This window comes from Leptodactylus fuscus, chromosome 1 (assembly GCF_031893055.1).
Source record: "Leptodactylus fuscus isolate aLepFus1 chromosome 1, aLepFus1.hap2, whole genome shotgun sequence".
Taxonomy (NCBI): Eukaryota; Metazoa; Chordata; class Amphibia; order Anura; family Leptodactylidae; genus Leptodactylus; species Leptodactylus fuscus.
In genome coordinates this window covers 91,355,514-91,377,701 of record NC_134265.1, presented here as the reverse complement: position 1 = coordinate 91,377,701, position 22,188 = coordinate 91,355,514, and the positions used below count along the sequence as shown (strand labels likewise).

At 39.6% G+C, this 22,188-nt stretch overlaps 1 protein-coding gene across 2 annotated transcripts in view; it reads right to left on the bottom strand.

Moving 5' to 3' along the window:
- Positions 1-22,188, bottom strand: part of CUX2 (cut like homeobox 2) — a 291,553-nt gene that overhangs the window by 215,971 nt on the left and 53,394 nt on the right. The window contains exon 1 of one of the 2 annotated variants that reach the window (XM_075273169.1): positions 13,819-13,853. The exons of the other annotated variant lie outside the window; for it this stretch is intronic. Coding sequence (XP_075129270.1) covers positions 13,819-13,839 — 21 coding nt within the window. The 5' untranslated portion in view covers positions 13,840-13,853. Of the gene's footprint in view, positions 1-13,818; positions 13,854-22,188 lie in introns of those variants that run through there. 2 annotated transcript variants of the gene reach the window in all.

The following is a 22,188-nucleotide window of genomic DNA, read 5'->3' as shown; positions in this document are numbered from 1 at the left end:
CTACTACTAGCATGCTTTGTATAGGACTTCATGGTATATAATACATTAGAAACACACACAGAGACCTCAGTGTTAAATAGCTTTGATTTTTTTTGGGTTTCCATGGGGCTTCTCTAATGCAGTCTCTTCATGCTCTATGCCTTCTTGAAAGCTATTTCGAGCAAAAGTGTATTGCAAATGTATGCTCTAATGTGATATAAAAGCCACTAATACAATTAGTTCTCCTTTTATATCATATCCTAGAGAATGAATACTAATTGGATAGAAGTCTCTAATTTACTGGAACAGGAATAGTAAGGGGATATAGACATGTGCGTTTCTAATGAACAAGCGCAGGAACTACACAAAACCTGCCTTCTTTTCTATTATAGTAAAACTTATAAAAAAACTGTTCAGTTTTCCTCTGGACTGGTGCCAATGCCAGTTTGGGGAGCATCAATATCATGTGAAATTGTTCTCTAGGGCAAACCTCTCTTTGTCAGACCTGCTGGGTGACATACAGGCAGTTATGCAGACCTATAATATATTTCTGTACACAATTTTTGTGTCACCATTTATACACTCCAATGCAAAACTTTAATATGCAATGGCCACGGTGCAACTTCTTTCTCTGCACCTTTATGGTATTATTACATTTCTAGAGATTTATTAATTGTACTCCATGCTTGTGTCACACACATAGGATTAATAGTAAGATTGTGTGAATGTATTAATTCCTCTTGGGTGTCATGCAACCCTTGGGCCTGGAAATGAATTTTTGTCCACCATTATAGCACAACTTACAAATGTTCTACATTTGGGTAACAATACCATGAGATGTGGTTGATAAATGTATATATCCCCCATTCCACTTTATCTGAATTGACTATGTGCCAACGAGGCAAATGCATATGTCATAGTGAACGTCATATGTCATGGTGAACGTCAGTGTTGGAAGTACCACGTTTATGTAAGATAAAAGTACACGCATGTCCTACAAATTAGTTGACTTGGGATGTATTCTATTTATATATCTTATGATATAACATATCTTATGATTTTACATATATAACATATGTAAAAAGTCATATAGAAGAATATTTAATTCTGTGGCTGCTCAGCTCAGAGAATTCATGATTCAGCTGGATTCATCTTGACTTCAATTTTTAACCTATAACCAGGTAAAAGTCTAAAAGTATAGAGCGCAGACACTTGAAAAATGTTTCATTACCAGCGGCTGCTCTTTCTGTCTGAGAATCCTGTCTGCTCAATCACCTGCCTCCGCTCATCCCTCTATTCAATGGCTGTCTGACAAAGACATGGCAGTGCAAGCACTGTCAATAAAAAGCGCCTGCTTGCCAAATGTTACCATTGTCATTAAAAAGGTCTATACAACCACTGAGGTCTGCAAAAGAAGCACAGTCATTACTTGGTTGGAAGCCTAATTTTATTAATAGCCCTTTGTAAAAATCAGTACTGATATTTCTGCAGTGCGGTTATAGAACATACATACGTTACCCTGGTATAGCTGGAAGTTAGAGGATATAGGAGATGTCATAAAACTAAAGGATGTGCATACCGTGCCATGTTTTGCATAAGATAACCGGATCTTGCAGCATTAGTAATTTTCCAGGTAAAATTACATCCTAAGTCATAGACTTGAGAACAAAGCACTGTGTGACATACAATACAATATATGTACTGAGGCTACATTGTGGATAGCTCTGCCTAGTAAAAGAAACAATTGTCAAGTGTATTAAACGTCAGTGTTGTCCATCGAGTGCTCAGCATTTAGCCCCAGTAGGCCCAGAGGTATACTACTTAATCTGGTTGACAAGCAAGTAATTCAGGTTTTTCTCCTGTGAATACATCAGTGCCCAGATTTTTACACTGGCATGTAAAATGTATTGTGGTGTTTTAGTAACTTGATTTGCAACTTTTAACTACCTTGAAATTCTCAGATATACAGTGTTGGCCAAAAGTATTGGCACCCCTGCAATTCTGTCAGATAATACTAATTTTCTTCCAGAAAATGATTACAATCACAAATTCTTTGGTATTATTATCTTCATTTAATTTGTCTTCAATGGAAAACCACAAAAAGAATTGTCAAAAAGCCAAATTGGACATAATTCCACAGCAAACTTAAAAAAGGGGGTGGACAAAAGTACTGGCACTGTTTGAAAAATCATGTTATGCTTCTCTAATTTGTATAATTAGCAGCACCTGTTACTTACCTGAGGCACCTAACAGGTGGTGGCAATAACTAAATCACACTTGCAGCCAGTTGAAATGGATTAAAGTGGACTCAACCTCTGTCCTGTGTCCTTGTGTGTACCACATTGAGCATGGAGAAAAGAAAGAAGACCAAAGAACTGTCTGAGGACTTGAGAAGCAAAATTGTGAGGAAGCATGAGCAATCTCAAGGCTACAAGTCCATCTCCAAAGACCTGAATGTTCCTGTGTCTACCGTGCGCAGTGTCATCAAGAAGTTTAAAGCCCATGGCACTGTGGCTAACCTCCCTAGATGGACGGAAAAGAAAATTGACGAGAGATCTCAACGCAAGATTGTGCGGATGGTGGATAAAGAACCTTGACTAACATCCAAATAAGTTCAAGCTGCCCTGCAGTCCGAGGGTACAACAGTGTCAACCTGTACTATCCGTCGGTGTCTGAATGAAAAGGGTCTGTATGGTAGGATACCCAGGAAGACCCCACTTCTTACCCAGAGACATAAAAAAACCAGGCTGGAGTTTGCCAAAACTTACCTGAGAAAGACAAAAACGTTTTAGAAGAATGTTCTCTGGTCAGATGAGACAAAAGTAGAGCTTTTTGGGAAAAGGCATCAACATAGAGTTTACAGAGAAAAAAAAGAGGCCTTCAAAGAAAAGAACACGGTCCCTACAGTCAAACATGGAGGAGGTTCCCTGATGTTTTGGGGTTGCTTTGCTGCCTCTGGCACTGGACTGCTTGACCGTGTGCATGGCATTATGAAGTCTGAAGACTACCAACACATTTTGCAGCATAATATAGGGCCCAGTTTGAGAAAGCTGGGTCTCCCTCAGAGGTCATGGGTCTTCCAGCAGGACAATGACCCAAAACACACTTCAAAAAGCACTAGAAAATGGTTTGAGAGAAAGCACTGGAGACTTGTAAAGTGGCCAGCAATGAGTCCAGACCTGAATCCCATAGAACACCTGTGGAGAGATCTCTTGATGGCAGTTTGGAGAAGGCCCCCTTCACATCTCAGGGACCTGGAGCAGTTTGCCAAAGAAGAATGGTCTAAAATTCCAGCAGAGCATTGTAAGAAACTCATTGATGGTTACCAGAAGCGGTTGTTCGCAGTTATTTTGTCTAAAGGTTGTGCTACCAAGTATTAGGCTGAGGGTGCCAATACTTTTGTCCGGCCCATTTTTGTTGTTTTGTGTAAAATGATCAATAATTTGATTTTTTTTCATTCTCTTTTGTGTTTTTTCATTGCAAGCAAAATAAATGAAGATATTAATACCAAAGAGTTTGTGCTTGCAATCATTTTCTGGAAGAACATGAGTATTATCTGACAGAATTGCAGGCGTGCCAATACTTTTGCCCAACACTGTACAATGATGAATGAGTATGAGACACATGTGGCAGTTTTTTGGTGTGGGCGTAGGTACATCAGCAGTCATACTGTGTTATTTAGATCTATGTAAGGCAAGGTATAATAGAACCAGACTGACTTTATTATAACTAGTTGATATGCCACAGAATAGCATGAATTTATACATTTTTTTCTCATAAGCAGCAGTTATTACTGTAATTATCCACAGGACTGACCCCAGCATGGGGGTTCCCAAATCCCCTGTATGAATGTGTAGTAGTGTGGGTACATATGAGCACTGCTCTATTCACTGCTATGGAAGTGTTATACTCAGTGGTTAGCGCTGTTGCTTTGCAGCGCTGAAGTCCTGGGTTTGACAAATACCTGACCCTTGTGAGTGTTAGGAATGAGCGCCTGTACTGCAGCCATTTTGTTTGAGTTAGTGCAGTCGGCCATTTTCCTGTGACCTCTCCTGTTTGACCACAAGAAAATGGCCAACGGACATGTGCAGTCGGCGCTTTTGGACAGAGAAGAGGAGCGCCAGAGAAGAGGTGGGAGATGGAGAAGAAGACAGAGGCTGTCGCTGGAGAGTTTTCAAGCAGCATTGAGGAGGCCCCCAGTGCTGTTTGAGTGCAGGGGAACACCCCTAGTGCTGCCAGAATACTCATTTACATAAGGAAGAAAGAAGATATTTCTCAGGAACGGCGGTGCGGATCAGAATAATAAAGGTAACAGAAGAATAGCCTTTCTTTAGGCTATTGCTATGTGTATTTAGTTTAAAAAGGGTATTATAATGATAGAATCCCTTTAAAGATACCCTGGAGAATAAAGTACAAAAACCAGGGCTTGAGGCTTTGGGACCAAAAGACATACCACTTATAGAGTTGCAGTTTAATATGTGAGGCTTGCTTATTTTTTCTCACCTTAGAATATAATAAAGACACAGGTTGGCAAATAATACAAAGGGAAAAAGATCCCTCCAAACTCTATGAACACTTGTTGGGAGCTTGAGTTTCTGATAGAGTAATAAAGTCTACTCCATCTATACATTAATATAATCATCAGCTAAATATGGAGAACTGTGAAATATTGGTCATGCAATATACATAAGCTGCCATTTCCAGCTATGAATTTCCACAAGCACTATAAATGAAGTAGGTTATATTTTATTAACATTACATTATATCATTACATACAAAATTATAGATCAACTGTGAGGTATAATTTATCAGGAGTCCAAGTTATTCTAAAGAGCTATCCCAAAGTTAATTGGGTTCTTTCTATAACATATTTCCGTTCATAATTTAATGTATGAGACTTAAAACTCCATCAGCCTTTAAATCACCATCAAATATACTTTAAAATAATCACACAGCGAGGTTGATGAGGCCAAGTGATCTTCTGAATTTCCTGGCTGAGTGATATTGTGCTCAATGACAATGCTATCAGTAACCCTTTCCACATGAAGCCTGCACAACCAGCTACTGTATGCACAGTATGTATATCTTTTTCATTGTCCTTTTAGCTGTTTTTTTTTTTTTGCTCTTGCAAATATGTTACATAGTAAAATTTTATTATGGGTATTTTACTTGCTCAATTTGCTCTTCTTCTGATGCCTCATTCTTGCCTATTTATTATTCACTTTCTTGTTCTTTTGCATCTTTCTCAAGAAGATATGCTAGCTAGTAGTGTCTGGCTTATTCTCCTCTCCCAATTGAGTTTTAAGGAATATCTGTAGTCCAATAGAAAGTTCTTCAACAGATATCTGATGTGCCTGATGAGTCTTAAGCCTGGTTCACATCTTCGTTTCGGCAAGCAGCACTTTTCTCTCCAAATTTTTTGTGCGGAAACTGAGCAGAAATGACACATATCCCATTATAGTCTATGGGGTCCATGGGTTTCCTGAAGTAACCGCTTTTTTATGTGGATTAGGTTTCCGCTTGAGGATCTCCAAGTGAACTTACCGAATGGAAACCCATGTGCAGTTTGAACCGGGCCTATGTACAAGTTTTACAACCTGGAATTCAGAAATTTTGTACTAGTTTGTTATGTACATTATTGATTATAACTCCCAAAGCTGAGTATTTTTGATTGAATAACAAGGGTTATAGAAGATTTATATTACAGTATTGACCCTACTGCTTACACTTCAAAATGCTCCATAAGCAATGTCTTCTTCTGTCATGTTTTCTCTTACATTGTAAACTCTTTTGAGCATAGGCATTCTTCACAGCTTCATTCCTCTTGTCTAAATTGTTACTTTATTTCTGTGTATTATCTAATTTTGGTTATACAAGTGCTGTAGAATATGTTGATTCTACGTAAAGATTATTATTTTCATTAAAGAAAAATTAAGGTGTGAAATCAGCTAAAAACATTGGAGAAAGCTGCATTCTGATGACAAAGTCCTCTAGTATCTGAAAGGTCATGTAGGCACCAGAATATAAAGCAGTAAAACATTGTTGTAGTTTTAATTTGGTGTTAACATATCAGTCTATCAAAATTGGCTATTACACTGTGCACAGTGCAATCTGCAGGCATATCATGTAAGCGTATAGTGTCCACAAATATCATAGTCACTATCTGTGGTTCCTTGCCAAAAATGCATGGCAGTGGCATTTACAAATATAAGTGACTGTGATGGTTTATCTATATGAAGCTACAGATACTAGTTGCAAATTTTGTCTTCTAATGACTAGTACTACTACACCCTACTTTTAATTGTAACCTGTGTATTTTATTAAAGGGGCTCTATCACTGGGGAAAGTCATTTTTAACTAATCACTTTCTTGCATAGCCTTTAGAAATGCTATTTCACATCTACCTTTAGTATGTAGATTGCCTCAGTGGTTTATGGATAAGTCCATTTTTATGCATATGCTAATGTTCTTCCAGCCAGCACAGGAAGTTCTCAGCAGCACTCGTCTCTGCTATTATCTCCTATGTGTGTGCAAACAGGAAGCTGAGTCATCAGCAGCAGCCTGTGCTGTATACTCCCATAGGAAACAATAGCAAAGGGGGTGCACGATGCATCGTGCACCAGTTTAATTAGCATATGAATAAAAAAGGACTTATTCAGAAACCACTGAGGCAATTTACATACTAAAGGTAGGTGTAGAATAGCATTTCTAAAGGCTATGCAAGGATGTGATTAGTTAAAAATGACTTTTCCCAATGATAGAGACCCTTTAAGTGATTCAATAAAAGTTAACTTTTATCACAATGTAATCATACATATAGGTGGTAATTTTATTCAAGTTAATAGAATCAGGCAGGCTCTGCAGGTCTGTATGGAGTCTGGGTATTGGTACCCCACAGGTCAGATAGGATAGGACATCAGTATCAAAAATACATTTGGGGCCAGAAAACACTTTTAAGGCTAAGGCCCTACATAGCAAAATGCAGCAAAAAAAAAAAAAAAACTAGAAAAAAAATGGAACAGCAACGCATCATATTTTTTTCTGTAGTGTAATCCATTGTGTTTTTGGAGAGTTTTCCTCTGCTGACTTTCTGCTCTTATGCCTATACGGAAAACTGCTTCACCGTCACACACTTTGCCATAAATGTACTGCATAATGATGGGGCCATTTTAGGAGCTTATCCAGCACCATCAGCAGCAGTTGTTAACTGTAAAGTACAATTATAAGTGATCATAACACTCTAAGAAGTTTCTCATGTTTGCCCCCATCTAACCTCGCCACAATCAGAAGGTTATAATACATTGTAATGATCAAGGCCCCGGGGTTTCTAATCATTGTGTTATGCTGACAACTATAATACACTGCAGTACATTAGTATTAGTCCTCTACCTAGACTGAAACATATTAATCATTTTATTTTTTTAAGAATGCAGTACTATGTAAAAAAAACAACAAAAAAACATTTGATATTGCTGCCTCCATATTGACACGTAATTTAAAACAAATTCAGAATTTATTCCATGCAGTGAAAACATAAAAAAGGATAGGCTAAAATACATGCAGCAGAAACGCTACGATTTCCAAAAACCGCTGCATGTCAATTATGGCGGTTTCCCTACATGTATAATAAGAAAGTGCTCTGGAAAAATCTATGATTTGTTACCACCGCAGATTTTTGTGCATCACTTTTTTTGCTGGGGGGGCTTTAGGGCCCCTTCACACGGCGTAAGCGCGCCGCTCATTTAGACACGTATACACGTGTCCGAGCGCGGCGCTTCAAAACACAGCCCATTGATTTCAATGGGAAGCGCGCGCTTTACTGGCCAAATTGAATGAAACAAACAAACAAAAAAATATAGAAATTAGGTATCTCCATAATTAACACACAGAATAAACATTAATTTATGCCGCATAATAAAGGGTACTAAATTTTCAATTTAGATTGCTTGAGTTGGTGCATTTTTTTCATCCACACTGTCAGAAAGAGTTAATGAAATTTAGTCAGTAAGTTTTAGCTATCACAAAATGTTTCCACTTTAAAATATAAACCATTCCTCAAAAAAACAAGCCCTTAAACATACATCCGTGAAATGAATAAAAAAAATTGAAGGTGTGAAAGAATTCATGAAAAAAATGCTTTGTCCAGAATAGTACAACTGACTCTGTCTGAAGTGCTAAAAAACTAAAAAAATGAGCATAAAATTATAGTAAATTTTAATAAAGGAGTAATTATAAAAGTAGAAAGATCTTTTCTGAAAGTATGTATAAACCTGTAATTTGCAGATTATGCTGATGAAATATCAAATAATTTGCACTGAACTAAAAACTAAACCACTTTTGTAAAATTTCTTAATATTGAGCTTTGCACAAATACAATACTTACCTCCTGCTTCCCAAACCTCCAATAATTTCAAAGTACATTTCCAAGCACCATCAACAGCCTGCTCTTAAATGCTACCCAAAAACCCATTACTTTGTATTCCGGGAAGTCAGCCCTTGTTTATTAATAATACTGTACTTTACAGCCTTCCTTAGTGGGTCAATGATTAATTACGCATCCAGCTCATAACAGTGTTTAATAGGAATATGCAGAGTGCCTGCAAACATTTATTCCTGCTTTGATCATTAAAGGACTTTACTGAGTATACAATCAACATAATATTATCAAGAATACATGACTTACATTTTCTGAAATTCATACAGAAGCTCAAAAACCATCAGACCTGACGTTCATCACGATGGTAACTAATAAAGCCCCTATGTACCCTATGATGACATTGATCACTAAATGTTAGTAAAATGAAACCTTCAGATAGGAAATAAGATGTACCTCTTCTGAAGTAATGCAAGGAGCTTGGCCAAAGGAGGAAATAAGAGACATTGCGGAAACGCAGCTTTTTTAGTTGCATTTTTTTTTTTAGCCAAAGCCAAAAATGACTACACAAGGAATGGGAAATATATAGGAAGTTCTTATACTTCTCTCTTCTGCTCAATCCACTCCTGGCTTTGGCTCAAAAAACGCAACAAAATCTGCAACATAGAAAGCTGCGTTGAGGCCTCAACCTAATTTCCAAAAGTATAAAAATGTTTAAAATACTTTATACTGTTGCAATACTGAGTTTTCCCACTAGAGTAGAAGTAAATGTTAGGGCCGATTTTGGTTGGAGTCTAAAAAGGTGTCAGACTCTGTATTCAGAATAATGCATAGTTTGTTACATATTTACTTTCATAAGAATATAATTACTAACTTTTTAATGAACTAGAGAATTTTTACTGATTCTGAATGACCATGGCTGTCAGTCATTGATGAAGAAGTCAGCATCAGAATAGGAGTGTGAGTTGGAGTCAGCTATGGGTGGTTTGGTCTCCCCACTCCACATCCCTGAAAATTACTATCAGCTAATCTTTATGCTGACACTGCCAATATACAGGTCCTCTTTACAACACCTGGATTTTTTTTGTCAGTGGAGATGTTGGCAAGGACATCTTCTATCAGGATGCTTTAAGACACCAGTTTGGATCTCCTGTGTGCTGCGATAACGTGCCTAATTTACTAAGAGACTTTCGTGGCCCTCCATGCACCAAAAAGTAAAATTTACACCAGTTAGGATGTGTAGATATAAGCTATAATTTTTATTGATTTAATATTATAGTAAATATCTATCTATCTATCTATCTATCTATCTATCTATCTATCTATAAGTTTCTGGTATCGGTTATAGTAAAATTTTAGGACCCCTACATCTATGCCTCTCTGACTTGTAGGAAAAGTGGAAAGTTGCAAATTTTTGCACAAAAATGTACTTAAGCAAAACTTTGACTTGTGACTTTTCTATGTCTCCCTATATTGTCAGATTAATTAATTTATTAACACATTGTTCAGCCATTTTGATGGGTGTCTTATGCAGTACTTTTTGTACTAGTTAAGGTTTTGTTCACACTTTCCACATCGGCTCCAATCCCATCAGATTTGCAATCCAAACAATGGACACCAAGTGTAAGACAAAAGGATTCCATAGTGTGTACTTGGTATCTGTTGTACGTGGAAACAGGAAATGTGGATGTGACCAGAATCTACGGGCCCCTTTACACGGAGTTTACGCTCCGTGTATTCTGTACAATTTACACGTGTAAAATGAGTTCAATGGCATGTTTGTATAATGCACGTCTTTTTGCGTGCGCGCAAAAAGATGCGCCTTATACATAAAACCAATTGAACTCAATGGCTAACTACATTTTACATGTGTATTTTTACACGTGTAAAATGGACAGAATAGACGGCGCGTAAACTCTGTGTGAAGGGGCCCTAAGAGACACATTTACAATTATTGCTCATTGAAGCTTTAGAAACAAAGAATTGGAGAATCTAACTAAGGAAGGTTGGACCATAAATATGATAACCCATTGTGCTAAAAACCGATTGGATAATTCTTATAAAATGTGCAAAGCATAGCGGGGAATGTGTTTGGCTTAACAGTTACCAAAATACATCAGAATTGTGCCACAATAGATGCTGTAAATGTTTTAGTATCAGTGTGAGCTACTTGGGATGATTTTTGCTTATCCTTACATAAGTATTAGGTAAGATTAGTAAATGTGCCCTCCATGTGATCACTAAAATGTGCTACAAACCACAATGAATGAGGCTTCTGTACTGATATTAGACTCAGCATTTCTTTTTCTGTCCACACATGTCTCACCATGAGACATCTCATCATCTATGGTCACATTGGGCGTCACTCATAAGAACATTATAGACTGGGAATGTTTTCCTTATTCTAAGAATTACAATCCAGTTCTGTTTCGCATTATAATTAGAGATGAGCGAACAGTGTTCTATCGAACACATGTTCGATCGGATATCAGGGTGTTCGCCATGTTCGAATCGAATCGAACACCACGTGGTAAAGTGCGCCAAAATTCGATTCCCCTCCCACCTTCCCTGGCGCCTTTTTTGCACCAATAACAGCGCAGGGGAGGTGGGACAGGAACTACGACACTGGGGGCATTGAAAAAAATTGGAAAAAGTCATTGGCTGCCGAAATCAGGTGACCTCCATTTTAGACGAATAGTGGATTTCAAATCCGGGTCATATGAGAATGTGAACTTTGTGACTATGAGACCGGGATAGCTGTACAGGCAGGGATAGCTAGGGATAACCTTTATTTAGGGGGGAATGTTATTAAAAATAACTTTTTGGGGCTCTATCGGGTGTGTAATTGTGATTTTTGTGAGATAAACTTTTTCCCATAGGGATGCATTGGCCAGCGCTGATTGGCCGAATTCCGTACTCTGGCCAATCAGTGCTGGCCAATGCATTCTATTAGCTTGATGAAGCAGAGTGTGCACAAGGGTTCAAGCGCACCCTCGGCTCTGATGTAGCAGAGCCGAGGCTGCACAAGGGTTCAAGCGCACCCTCGGCTCTGATGTAGGAGAGCCGAGGGTGCACTTGAACCCTTGTGCACCCTCAGCTCTGCTACATCAGAGCCGAGGGTGCGCTTGAACCCTTGTGCACACTCTGCTTCATCAAGCTAATAGAATGCATTGGCCAGCGCTGATTGGCCAATGTATTCTATTAGCCTGATGAAGTAGAGCTGAATGTGTGTGCTAAGCACACACATTCAGCTCTACTTCATCGGGCTAATAGAATGCATTGGCCAGCGCTGATTGGCCAGAGTACGGAACTCGACCAATCAGCGCTGGCTCTGCTGGAGGAGGCGGAGTCTAAGATCGCTCCACACCAGTCTCCATTCAGGTCCGACCTTAGACTCCGCCTCCTCCGGCAGAGCCAGCGCTGATTGGCCGAATTCCGTACTCTGGCCAATCAGCACTGGCTAATGCATTGTATTGGCTTGATGAAGCAGTGCTGAATGTGTGTGCTTAGCACACACATTCAGCTCTACTTCATCGGGCTAATAGAATGCATTGGCCAGCGCTGATTGGCCGAATTCCGTACTCTGGCCAATCAGCACTGGCTAATGCATTGTATTGGCTTGATGAAGCAGTGCTGAATGTGTGTGCTTAGCACACACATTCAGCTCTACTTCATCGGGCTAATAGAATGCATTGGCCAATCAGCGCTGGCCAATGCATTCTATTAGCGTGAACTGAGTTTGCACAGGGGTTCTAGTGCACCCTCGGCTCTGCTACATCAGATTGCTACATCTGATGTAGCAGTGCCGAGTGTGCATCAGATGTGTAGTTGAGCAAAACTGACTCAGCACTGCTAAGTCTGCATTCGCATAGGAATGCATTGGCCAGCCTTCGGCCAATCAGCGCTGGCTCTGCCGGAGGAGGCGGAGTCTAAGGTCGGACCTGAATGGAGACTGGTGTGGAGCGATCTTAGACTCCGCCTCCTCCAGCAGAGCCAGCGCTGATTGGCCGAATTCCGTACTCTGGCCAATCAGCACTGGCTAATGCATTGTATTGGCTTGATGAAGCAGTGCTGAATGTGTGTGCTTAGCACACACATTCAGCTCTACTTCATCGGGCTAATAGAATGCATTGGCCAATCAGCGCTGGCCAATGCATTCTATTAGCGTGAACTGAGTTTGCACAGGGGTTCTAGTGCACCCTCGGCTCTGCTACATCAGATTGCTACATCTGATGTAGCAGTGCCGAGTGTGCATCAGATGTGTAGTTGAGCAAAACTGACTCAGCACTGCTAAGTCTGCATTCGCATAGGAATGCATTGGCCAGCCTTCGGCCAATCAGCGCTGGCTCTGCCGGAGGAGGCGGAGTCTAAGGTCGGACCTGAATGGAGACTGGTGTGGAGCTATCTTAGACTCCGCCTCCTCCAGCAGAGCCAGCGCTGATTGGTCGAGTTCCGTACTCTGGCCAATCAGCACTGGCCAATGCATTTCTATGGGGAAAAGTTAGCTTGCGAAAATCGCAAACTGACAGGGATTTCCATGAAATAAAGTGACTTTTATGCCCCCAGACATGCTTCCGCTGCTGTCCCAGTGTCATTCCAGGGTGTTGGTATCATTTCCTGGGGTGTCATAGTGGACTTGGTGACCCTCCAGACACGAATTTGGGTTTCCCCCTTAACGAGTTTATGTTCCCCATAGACTATAATGGGGTTCGAAACCCATTCGAACACTCGAACAGTGAGCGGCTGTTCGAATCGAATTTCGAACCTCGAACATTTTAGTGTTCGCTCATCTCTAATTATAATGTTAAATGGAGTAACTGGATCTTCCACCAGCGGGTGTGAATACTGCTATATTGTGTTTCTTTCTTATTATAACATGTTTTTATTGTGTTATTGTATTTCTTTTTCTGTATTCTCACGGGTTTTTTGTATACTATTCTCCAACCCCAAGGATCAGGTGTAAAAAAGTAAACACCCTAAATGTCTACAGAGACCCATATATCAATAGCGATGATGTGTAAGCTCACATCAACATTATGGCGGCATCCACACGAAATCCCAACCAAATCTGTGTACTTATATGCATGATTTAAGTTGTCTATACACCCCCAGAGAACATTATAACTTAGGCTAACATCCATCTATGGAAAGAGGTTACCTTACCCCTGGAGGATTGTCTGCATAAAGCAGCATGCGTTCACAGACCTAATGCCTAAAATATCTTCTGTATTTATAGCACAGCGTGCGCGGGTTTAGCCATGCTGAGCCGCTGACAATTTGCCCTGTGCTGCTAAGTAATAATTTTGCTGAACCGACTGAAAAGAAAATAAAGCTGCCTCTTTATTGCTAACAAACTTGTAAAGTAAAAAAAAAAAAAATCCATTTATGTGCTTACACATTACAGAGTGCCTTTAATTTGAATTAAGAAGAAATAGAGGATGTAAAATATTAAAACAGACAACTACCTTCCCGCTGTTCATAGCCATCTCCAGCAACGATAATGCTCCCGCTTGGCGAGGATTGGTTTAACTCCTTCGTGCCAGGAATAAAAACAGCTGGCCTGCTGAGGGTTAAGGTGAGGCGCCGCACGCTGACAATTCTGCATCTGCATTGTCAGTGCTGTATATCACTGTGAGCTATAGACCATATTAGCAAAAAGAACTGAATTATATTGCATTCATGATGCAATTAAACACTTCACTAGGAATCAATGTAAAACTGATGAGGCCTGAAAGTAGTGCATATGGCGGCGAACATTATAAAACATTACCTTCACTCAAATCCTTTTCAGTAGCAATTTAAATCTTCATACAGTTACCGCTGCCAATGGTAAACCATCTCCTGATTCATAACAATGCCGGCTAACAAATGACTTTTTTTTTGTTAACTTAAATGTATTCAACTACTAAATTACCCATGAAACCAGAATAGCTGACAAGAGTAATCAGAATTATTATTAGCTCGGCAAGTATTCTGCATTAGCCAATTTAAAAAGCACGGCTCACAGGCAGAGACCAGTTAGAAGAAGGCAGGGTGTTAAATGACTGCAATAGTTCTTCATTTTACTGCTGCTCCAGCTAAAGGTCGAGAGATAGAAATTACATATGACTGCAAACACCGGCAAGGTATTTGTCTTACCCTGCAAATCAGGTCAGCTGTAAGCATGAAAACATTTGGAATTCAATCTGATGGTGTGTCATATCAGAATGGATAGTATTTACACCGCCCCGCTCTCTGCACAAAGGCGACCTTCCCTTTATTTATATTTCCTGCTTTCTCTCATTTTTATCCAGCCTCTAGTTCTGTGGCCTAGCTGGAAAAGCAGCCGGGCTGAAAACAAGTCATTTACAAAATAAGACTATACGGGATATAGGAACGGAACTATAGGCTTACAAGTGCAATGCAGGTTATGACTATTTTATTAAATACCTTATTTCCCATGAAATATTAATTATGGATTATGTTTTCTTAGATCTCTGTGTTGTGCAATTCCTCCCTCTTCCCATGTCCCCTTCCTCTTCTTTGAAATTACTAGATAGTAGAGATGAGCGAGTACTGTTCGGATCAGCCGATCCGAACAGCACGCTCCATAGAAATGAATGGATGCACCTGGTACTTCCACTTTGACGGTGGCCGGCCGCTTAACCCCCCACATGCCGGCTACGTCCATTCATTTCTATGCGAGCGTGCTGTTCGGATCGGCTGATCCGAACAGTACTCGCTGATCTCTACTAGATAGATGAACACACTTGGTGTATGGATATATGTCCCAGTGCATAGATAAAGTGATCAATGGCTGTGTAATACCTCTGTTTTAGCCTCTATGTTGTAGGTCCATTAGCCACTGAGGGTGGACATGGTACAAACATACATTTCTGTCTGAAACCATTACTAGTTGAGATTGCGTCCCTCAAAATAGTGACACTGTCCAATCAGTGCTGACTGTATAGGGACACGCCAATTTGACAAATAGGAATAAGAGAGGACTGCCACAATGTAGAGTTCTAAGATAAAACATTTTAGAATTGTTAAGCGGTCTTCTGAGAATAAGAAAAAAATATTCATATAAAACAAGTATACCTTGTGTAAAATGATCAGAAAATCATATTTACATGGTAGATCCTCTTTTAAAAAACAAACCCAACATATTTACCAATGTACAACCATTTGCCATAGTGCTGTAATTATAATTCATTTACACAAAACACTGTTCCTTGTCCAGTTCGTAATCTGATTTGCCGAGCTTGGGAATCCTTCACATAGATCATTTACATAGATGGATGCATAAACTCTCAAATTAATGAATCCCAATGGGGTTGTCTGGTACATACACCACAGTCTCAGTTTTTGGCCGACCATCCTCACCAAGTCAAGCTGAATGCTTCAGAGAGCACACCACCCAATGGTGATCCTTTCTATATATTGTGAGAAGGTGACAGGTAGAGTGCTGGAGTTCAGGTATATCAGCCCCAGGTTTCTGACATATGTGTGGTCAAAGGCGGGTCTTGAGTAGGCCTCAGCCCAGGTGTGAGTCCTTGGCTCATTACTGGGCCAGAAAAAGGCTGCAGATCCTGCATTCCAGTGCAGTTCCATGAGGTGAAAGGAGGTGTATGGTTCTGTCCTGTAACCCTGAGTCTGGTGACACAATATTACACTTGTTTTGTTGGTGTGGCTGGAAGTAAGCCACACGTATAGTTAGGTTATCACTTCTGTTTAGTTAGTTGCTCAAACAAGCAGGTTTTTTTATTTTGTTTTTACCTGAAGTTAAGGCTGTATTTTGTTTTGCTCGTTTTGTGCAGAGGTCAAGTTTTATTTATTTTCCAGTTTTTTTCTAAATAAACCAGTTTGCTGCATATTTTGATATTTTGTGTCCCTGTCTTGACTGTTTGAGTCCGCACCATTGCTTCTACTGAGCTAACTTCCCCACAATATATGTATATATGGGCTATGCTGGACAATTCACTATTTTAGTGAATAATATTTCATTCCTGAGGTCTGTGGCATGAATATACCAAACCACTGACTCTGATTCACCTATTTTTCCACTTCCTGACTATGACTCCTTCATAAATAGTCCACAACCATGGTCAGACACAGAAGCAGTAAAGCTTTTCTAATTCACAAAAAATCTAGGGAATGAATTCCTATCAAAGTAAATCTACAAACAAACCATGCAACATTTTATTTTGAAGCCAGAGTCCCAGTCAGTAATTTTTTTCCAACTGTACCGTCACACAAACCCGGCCACAGACTTAGTCCAGGTTAAAGTTCCCATCAGACTACTGTGACACAGGATGCTTCTATGTTCTGAGACACGTATGTGTGTACGGGTCTCTAATAACAATAGCATTGTGTCCATTTTGTATATTCTCCCGCAGATTTGCAGTAATGCTATGAGCTGCTGCTGAAACTTATATGCATGTGCAGATTATACAGAGCCATTTACTGTTTGATGACTGTGTTGTCTGAATAGACAGAAGAGATGGCTGCTGTCATGTGCTGATGGTCATCATGACAACATCTCATGTTTATAGTGACAGGACGTGTTTTATAAATCTGTTGGCTGATAATGGTCAAAAAGATTATTTATCAACTCCTTCCTGTTAGTGATCTCTGAGGAGTGACCATAAAAACCATAAGAAATATTGAATTGTGGCTAAAACAAATCCATCCTGTAATCACCCAAGGCAAAGCTTCCTCCACAGATATATACCTTATACCTATTGCCATAAACTGCTGAGTGCTGAGCCAGCCAATGTCATCTATTCTCCTATAAGAATCAGATAAAAATGTCCTTTATTGACGGTAAGAGCAGAAGAAAATGAGAGCTGCCCCTTTAAGAGGGTGGAATACTACTTCATCTTTTCTCTTCCTATTTTCAGTTTTATTAGTAAAGCAGAGCAATGTTTATACTAGTGGGTATAACATTTGCCAGAACAATTACAGTATGACAAATGGCACATCACAGTAATCCATCAATTTAGCCAAGACAGGAATCCTTTACACTGGACAGCCATTAATTCCAGGCTCCAATCTCTGGGGCCCCATGCGTTAGTATCCATGACAACATGGAAGACGCCTTGCAAGAATGCCATCACTCCGTAAAAGATGGGCGCGTTCATTCACGTGCATATCACGTCTATATCACCTCTGACATTTGCATGTGATTCTTGTACAAGGGAGGAATAAAAGGCCTACTTTAGTTAGCGCAGGGTGATCCATTAGTCAGCCATCATATGTGCCCATAAATGTACAGTAAAACTGCATAAAATATCAAATCAGCCTAACAAGTACATTCAGACACAGAGCCTAATGAAAATCAGTGCGATCCAGACATCTTTTTTTTTTTTTTTTTTTATTTCCTATCAGTATGTCTTTGTAGAATGGGAGGAAATCCATGCAAACACGGGGAGAACATACAAACTCCTTGCAGATATTGTTCCTGGCGGGATTTGAGCCTAGGATTCCAGCACTACAAGGCTGCAGTGCTAACCATTGAGCCACTGGGTTGCCCCTGTGTAATCTGGACATCTATGATTTTCATATCTGTTACTGAGGACAGCTAAAAGGGCTGACACATCTAAATGCAAGCTGGAATAAAATACATAGTCAATAACTATAGGCTGTATCTGTGTCATAGACTAAAAACAGACACCACTTTCCAGGCATATTGGCTACCTGGTTGCTGATCTGTCTGGCCCTGTTAAGGAACTAATATACACTGGAGCAAAGTAGATGCTAAAGATGCCAACTTCAGTGGCACTAGCCAGTTATCTTACATGTATGGTGGTATCGGATGATGTAGGGAAAGATAAGGAACATATTAGTTTTTACCACTCCATAACCTTTATTCTAATGGGAGAATAGCTGCTACCTGAGCTGTATAACAGCAGCTTACTCTCATTTTCCCACTAAATATACATGCACACTCAGCCATGAAGTCAGAAGAAATAGCTGTCAGCTAAATGTTTTTGGGGCATTTCTTGAAGCCATATAGCCAGTTATCTATGACAATTGGCTAAAGGGGTGTAAAAGTATTATTTGGATAGGCCCACCCAAGGGGACTAAACTTCTGGATTAAAGTTATGCAATGCAAGCATACAAAGCAATGATTGCTGAAGCTCCATGCATGCAAGGCTCTGTGATCATGTGGGCACAGCTGAGGTGCCCATACCATCAAAACAGGAGCCTAATGGACTTAACGACCAAAAAAAAGGAAAAGATATATACAGTTTTGTTTTTAATAAAAAATAATTACTATATCACAAAATGATGTCTATAAACAACTTCTACAAAAATAAATCCCCAAAGGACTATTAAAAAAAAAAAATATATATATATATAAAAGACAAGGCCCTTGGAATATGCTGAGGCATAAAAAAAATCTTGGCACTATGAAGGACAAATATTTTGTATAGTGCCAGAACTTGTCCCTGTAAGGCTATGTTCACATTTGTGTCGGAGTCGGAAAGCAGTGGAGGAGAAAGTCCTGCATGGACCCCGTTATTGTCAATGGGCTCAGTGTTTCAGTCTTCAACTCTCCGTTGTTCAACCAGAACAACATTAAGGCAAATCTAGTGTGAACCTAGAGTAGAAAAAAACTTATTCCAATTAATTGATACCAGCAAAATACCTTATTTCTCTCCATCATAACATAGTTTTTATTTTTCCATTTTTACCATTATTCTCCTGCCTAAAGACTGCAAACTAACAGCAAGTGACAAATATCCCTGTGTAAGAATTGGGTTTCCTTTGGCAAATTCGCCCCTACACCATTGAACGGCTTATCTACATATAGATTCCTAACGTTCTGATCAAGTAGACAGAGTACATGGGGATGCTAGAGGCTGCAAACTTTACTACAGGGCACTTCACGGTATTCAGCGCAGATTATAATAATAAACAATGCTGGAATCAAAAGCTTTTAATGGATGAAATCATCAATGTAACAATACAAGCACATCTCTCTTTGACAAATCAATCTGGCCCAAGTCCAATGTTCCAGGCAGACAGACTGAGATACCTCACCTGTTTTATTAAGCCATTACCAGATTCATTTTATTCCCATTTATTATGTTCAATACCCGGTCTGAAGACTTTTTTTTACATATATTAATTGAAAAGAAACTAGACAGACAGATTGAAATGGTTGGACAGTCTTAAATAAAAGTGCAAGGAGAATCCGGACTACAAGAATATTGTGTACAGTTCTCAATACGGCATCTGTAAGGCTATATGGTGGTGTTACCATGTGGCGGTATTCCAGGGAAGCGATTAGACATTGCATTTTGTTTGTTGCAGATTTTGCATTTTTTTGTGCCAAAGCCAGAAATGGATTGAGCATAAGTAAGAAGTATCAGAGCTTCCTATATATTCCCCATTCCTTTTGTAGCCATTCTTGGCTTTGGCTCAAAAAACTGCAACAAATTCCGCAACAAAAAAAGCTGCGTTTCCGCAACGTGGGGCCTTAGCCTAATAGCGCAAAACGCTACTACAAAAAACTTTAAAGCTAGGGCTCCTCGTATTGAGCCTCAGCCAAAAAGCATTGGGAAAAATACCATGGCTCAAACACATTGTATTTTTTTCCCACTGCGCTTTTCACAGAAAAGAGTTTTCTTCAGCGGACCTTCTGTCCCTATGATACCTATACAGAAAATGTCAGCGTTTCCGTAGGTATAATTAACTTGCTGTATTTTACAAAAATGCAACAGATTTTGAAATCTCTGAATTTCTGTTGCCAGATTGTAGTGTTTTTGAAACGTGGGCCCCCCTGCCTAAAATTGTCTCCCTCTCCCTTATGGTAATTTTTACATAGGCAACACATATTGTTGTGTCACTGGGGGCAGGACTAGAACATGTGACATGGGCGTGGATTTTTTTTGTTTGTTTGGGAATTGTTTTCCCCCATAATATAGATAAGTCATAATAGACCTTTAGAGGGCATTTTAAAATATCTTTTAGTTTTTTCTGATGATTTCTCCTGTGACTGTGGCTGATGCATTACAGAATACAGAGGAAATGCAGTCTCCTGAATTGCACTGGAGAGCTGATGTATGTTTTTTAGGACAGAGTAGCTCATACAGTTCCCAGACCCTGGCGGTCACGCTGGACTACAAGAGGAGCCGCATTGCGGTGGCTTCCATAGCTCATTGGTTGTGCAGCAGAACAATGATTTCATGCAAGTATATATATATATATATATATATATACAGTATATATATATATATATATATATACACACACACACACACAAGTCCTTGCAGGATTAAAGAGAGCCTTTCATTAGTTTGGGCACATGCAGTTTTATATACCGCTAGAAAGCCGACAGTGCGCTTTCACAATCTATGCCCCGGGTGAAGAGCTATCGGTGCCGGTACTGTAGCTCTTCACCGTCAGATGAGTACTGGGGAGGCGTTCCTCTCCGCTCTCACTGTATAGCGTTGTAGGTGCTGCTGTGAAGAAGGGCGTTCCTGACTGACTGTCAGGAACGCCCTTCTGATGGTGAGGAGCTACAATACCGGGACAGATAGCTCTTCCCTGGGGGCACAGATCGTGAAAGCGCACTGTCAGCTTTCTAGCAGTATATAAAACCACATGTGCCCCAACTGATGACAGGTCCTCTTTAAGAGTGAAAAGCCCAGACATATACAGTCTATTGGCAGTCCAATACCGGTTAAGGCTAAGGCCCCATGTAGCAAGGGGCAAATGCTTAAGGCTCAGAATAGTAAATCAGTAAATACTTTTCTTTTGCATCCCTCCCTACCGCAGAGTCTAATGTTCTGTTACCTTTCCAACATTTGTTGGCCATATTATTGCTATATTATTGCAGTAATGTTAGTATGTAGATCATGTAATGTGTCACTATGGCAAGTCATTGCTGCATTAATATAAGCAAAGACAAACCACGGCGCTGTGGGACTCAGCATTATCCAAGTTTCTGAATAATTATTATTTTTTACTGTAAGCAGCTGTCAGAAGAAATGTTAAATGTAAAATATGTCAGAGGTGCAGCAAAACTATGATGGAGTTTTTTTGCTTTATACATCCGTCACCTGATACAGAAACAGTCCAAGAATGAGCAGTTTTAGCTGTATTCTGTATATACAGTAGACTGGAAAATAACTACAAGTAAGAGATAAAATTGTTACGGTTCAGAAATAGTCAGAGATGATGATTCATGACCATTTTCTGGTTGTTGAAGATTAAGAAAACAATCGTTATGTGCCTTACCTTTCCCCTTGGCTGGATATGCCCAGATATGGTATCACAAAACAGCATTTCAAGACAATACTGTATTGTGATATCGCACAAAATCATATCCCATGCGTGTTTAATGTATGGATACGCATTGTTTGTGTTTGTGAATTGCAGCCTGTTAAGGGGTTTCTAGTCATATTGTGTTAACTCATCTGTCCCTGATGCTCTATTATCTGCGCCAATGTTTGAACTTGTGCCAGTGCCTCATTGTCGGAAGTCCTTACGCCCCCATCAGTGTCTTCAGGGGTTGTTGATAAGGAACATATGTCAACACTTTGTTTTGATTCAAAAATAAGATCCCTGAGCAGGGAAACCCTTCTAATATATCCTTATGTTCTAATATAAAAATGGGTTTTCGAGACAAATCCTTTAATGTTTTTAAGAGACAGATATACCATATTAAAGTTATATAAACTGTTTACCAACAAAAATATATGTGTTTCCAAGAATTATTATATGGATAAACCCTACATAAAGGTTTATTGATTTGGTGCTGAATTTGATGTGGTCAGAAAAAGACCACAAAGACCACAAGAAAAAATGGAAAAAATAAGTGCCATGCTCAACTTCCAGGCACA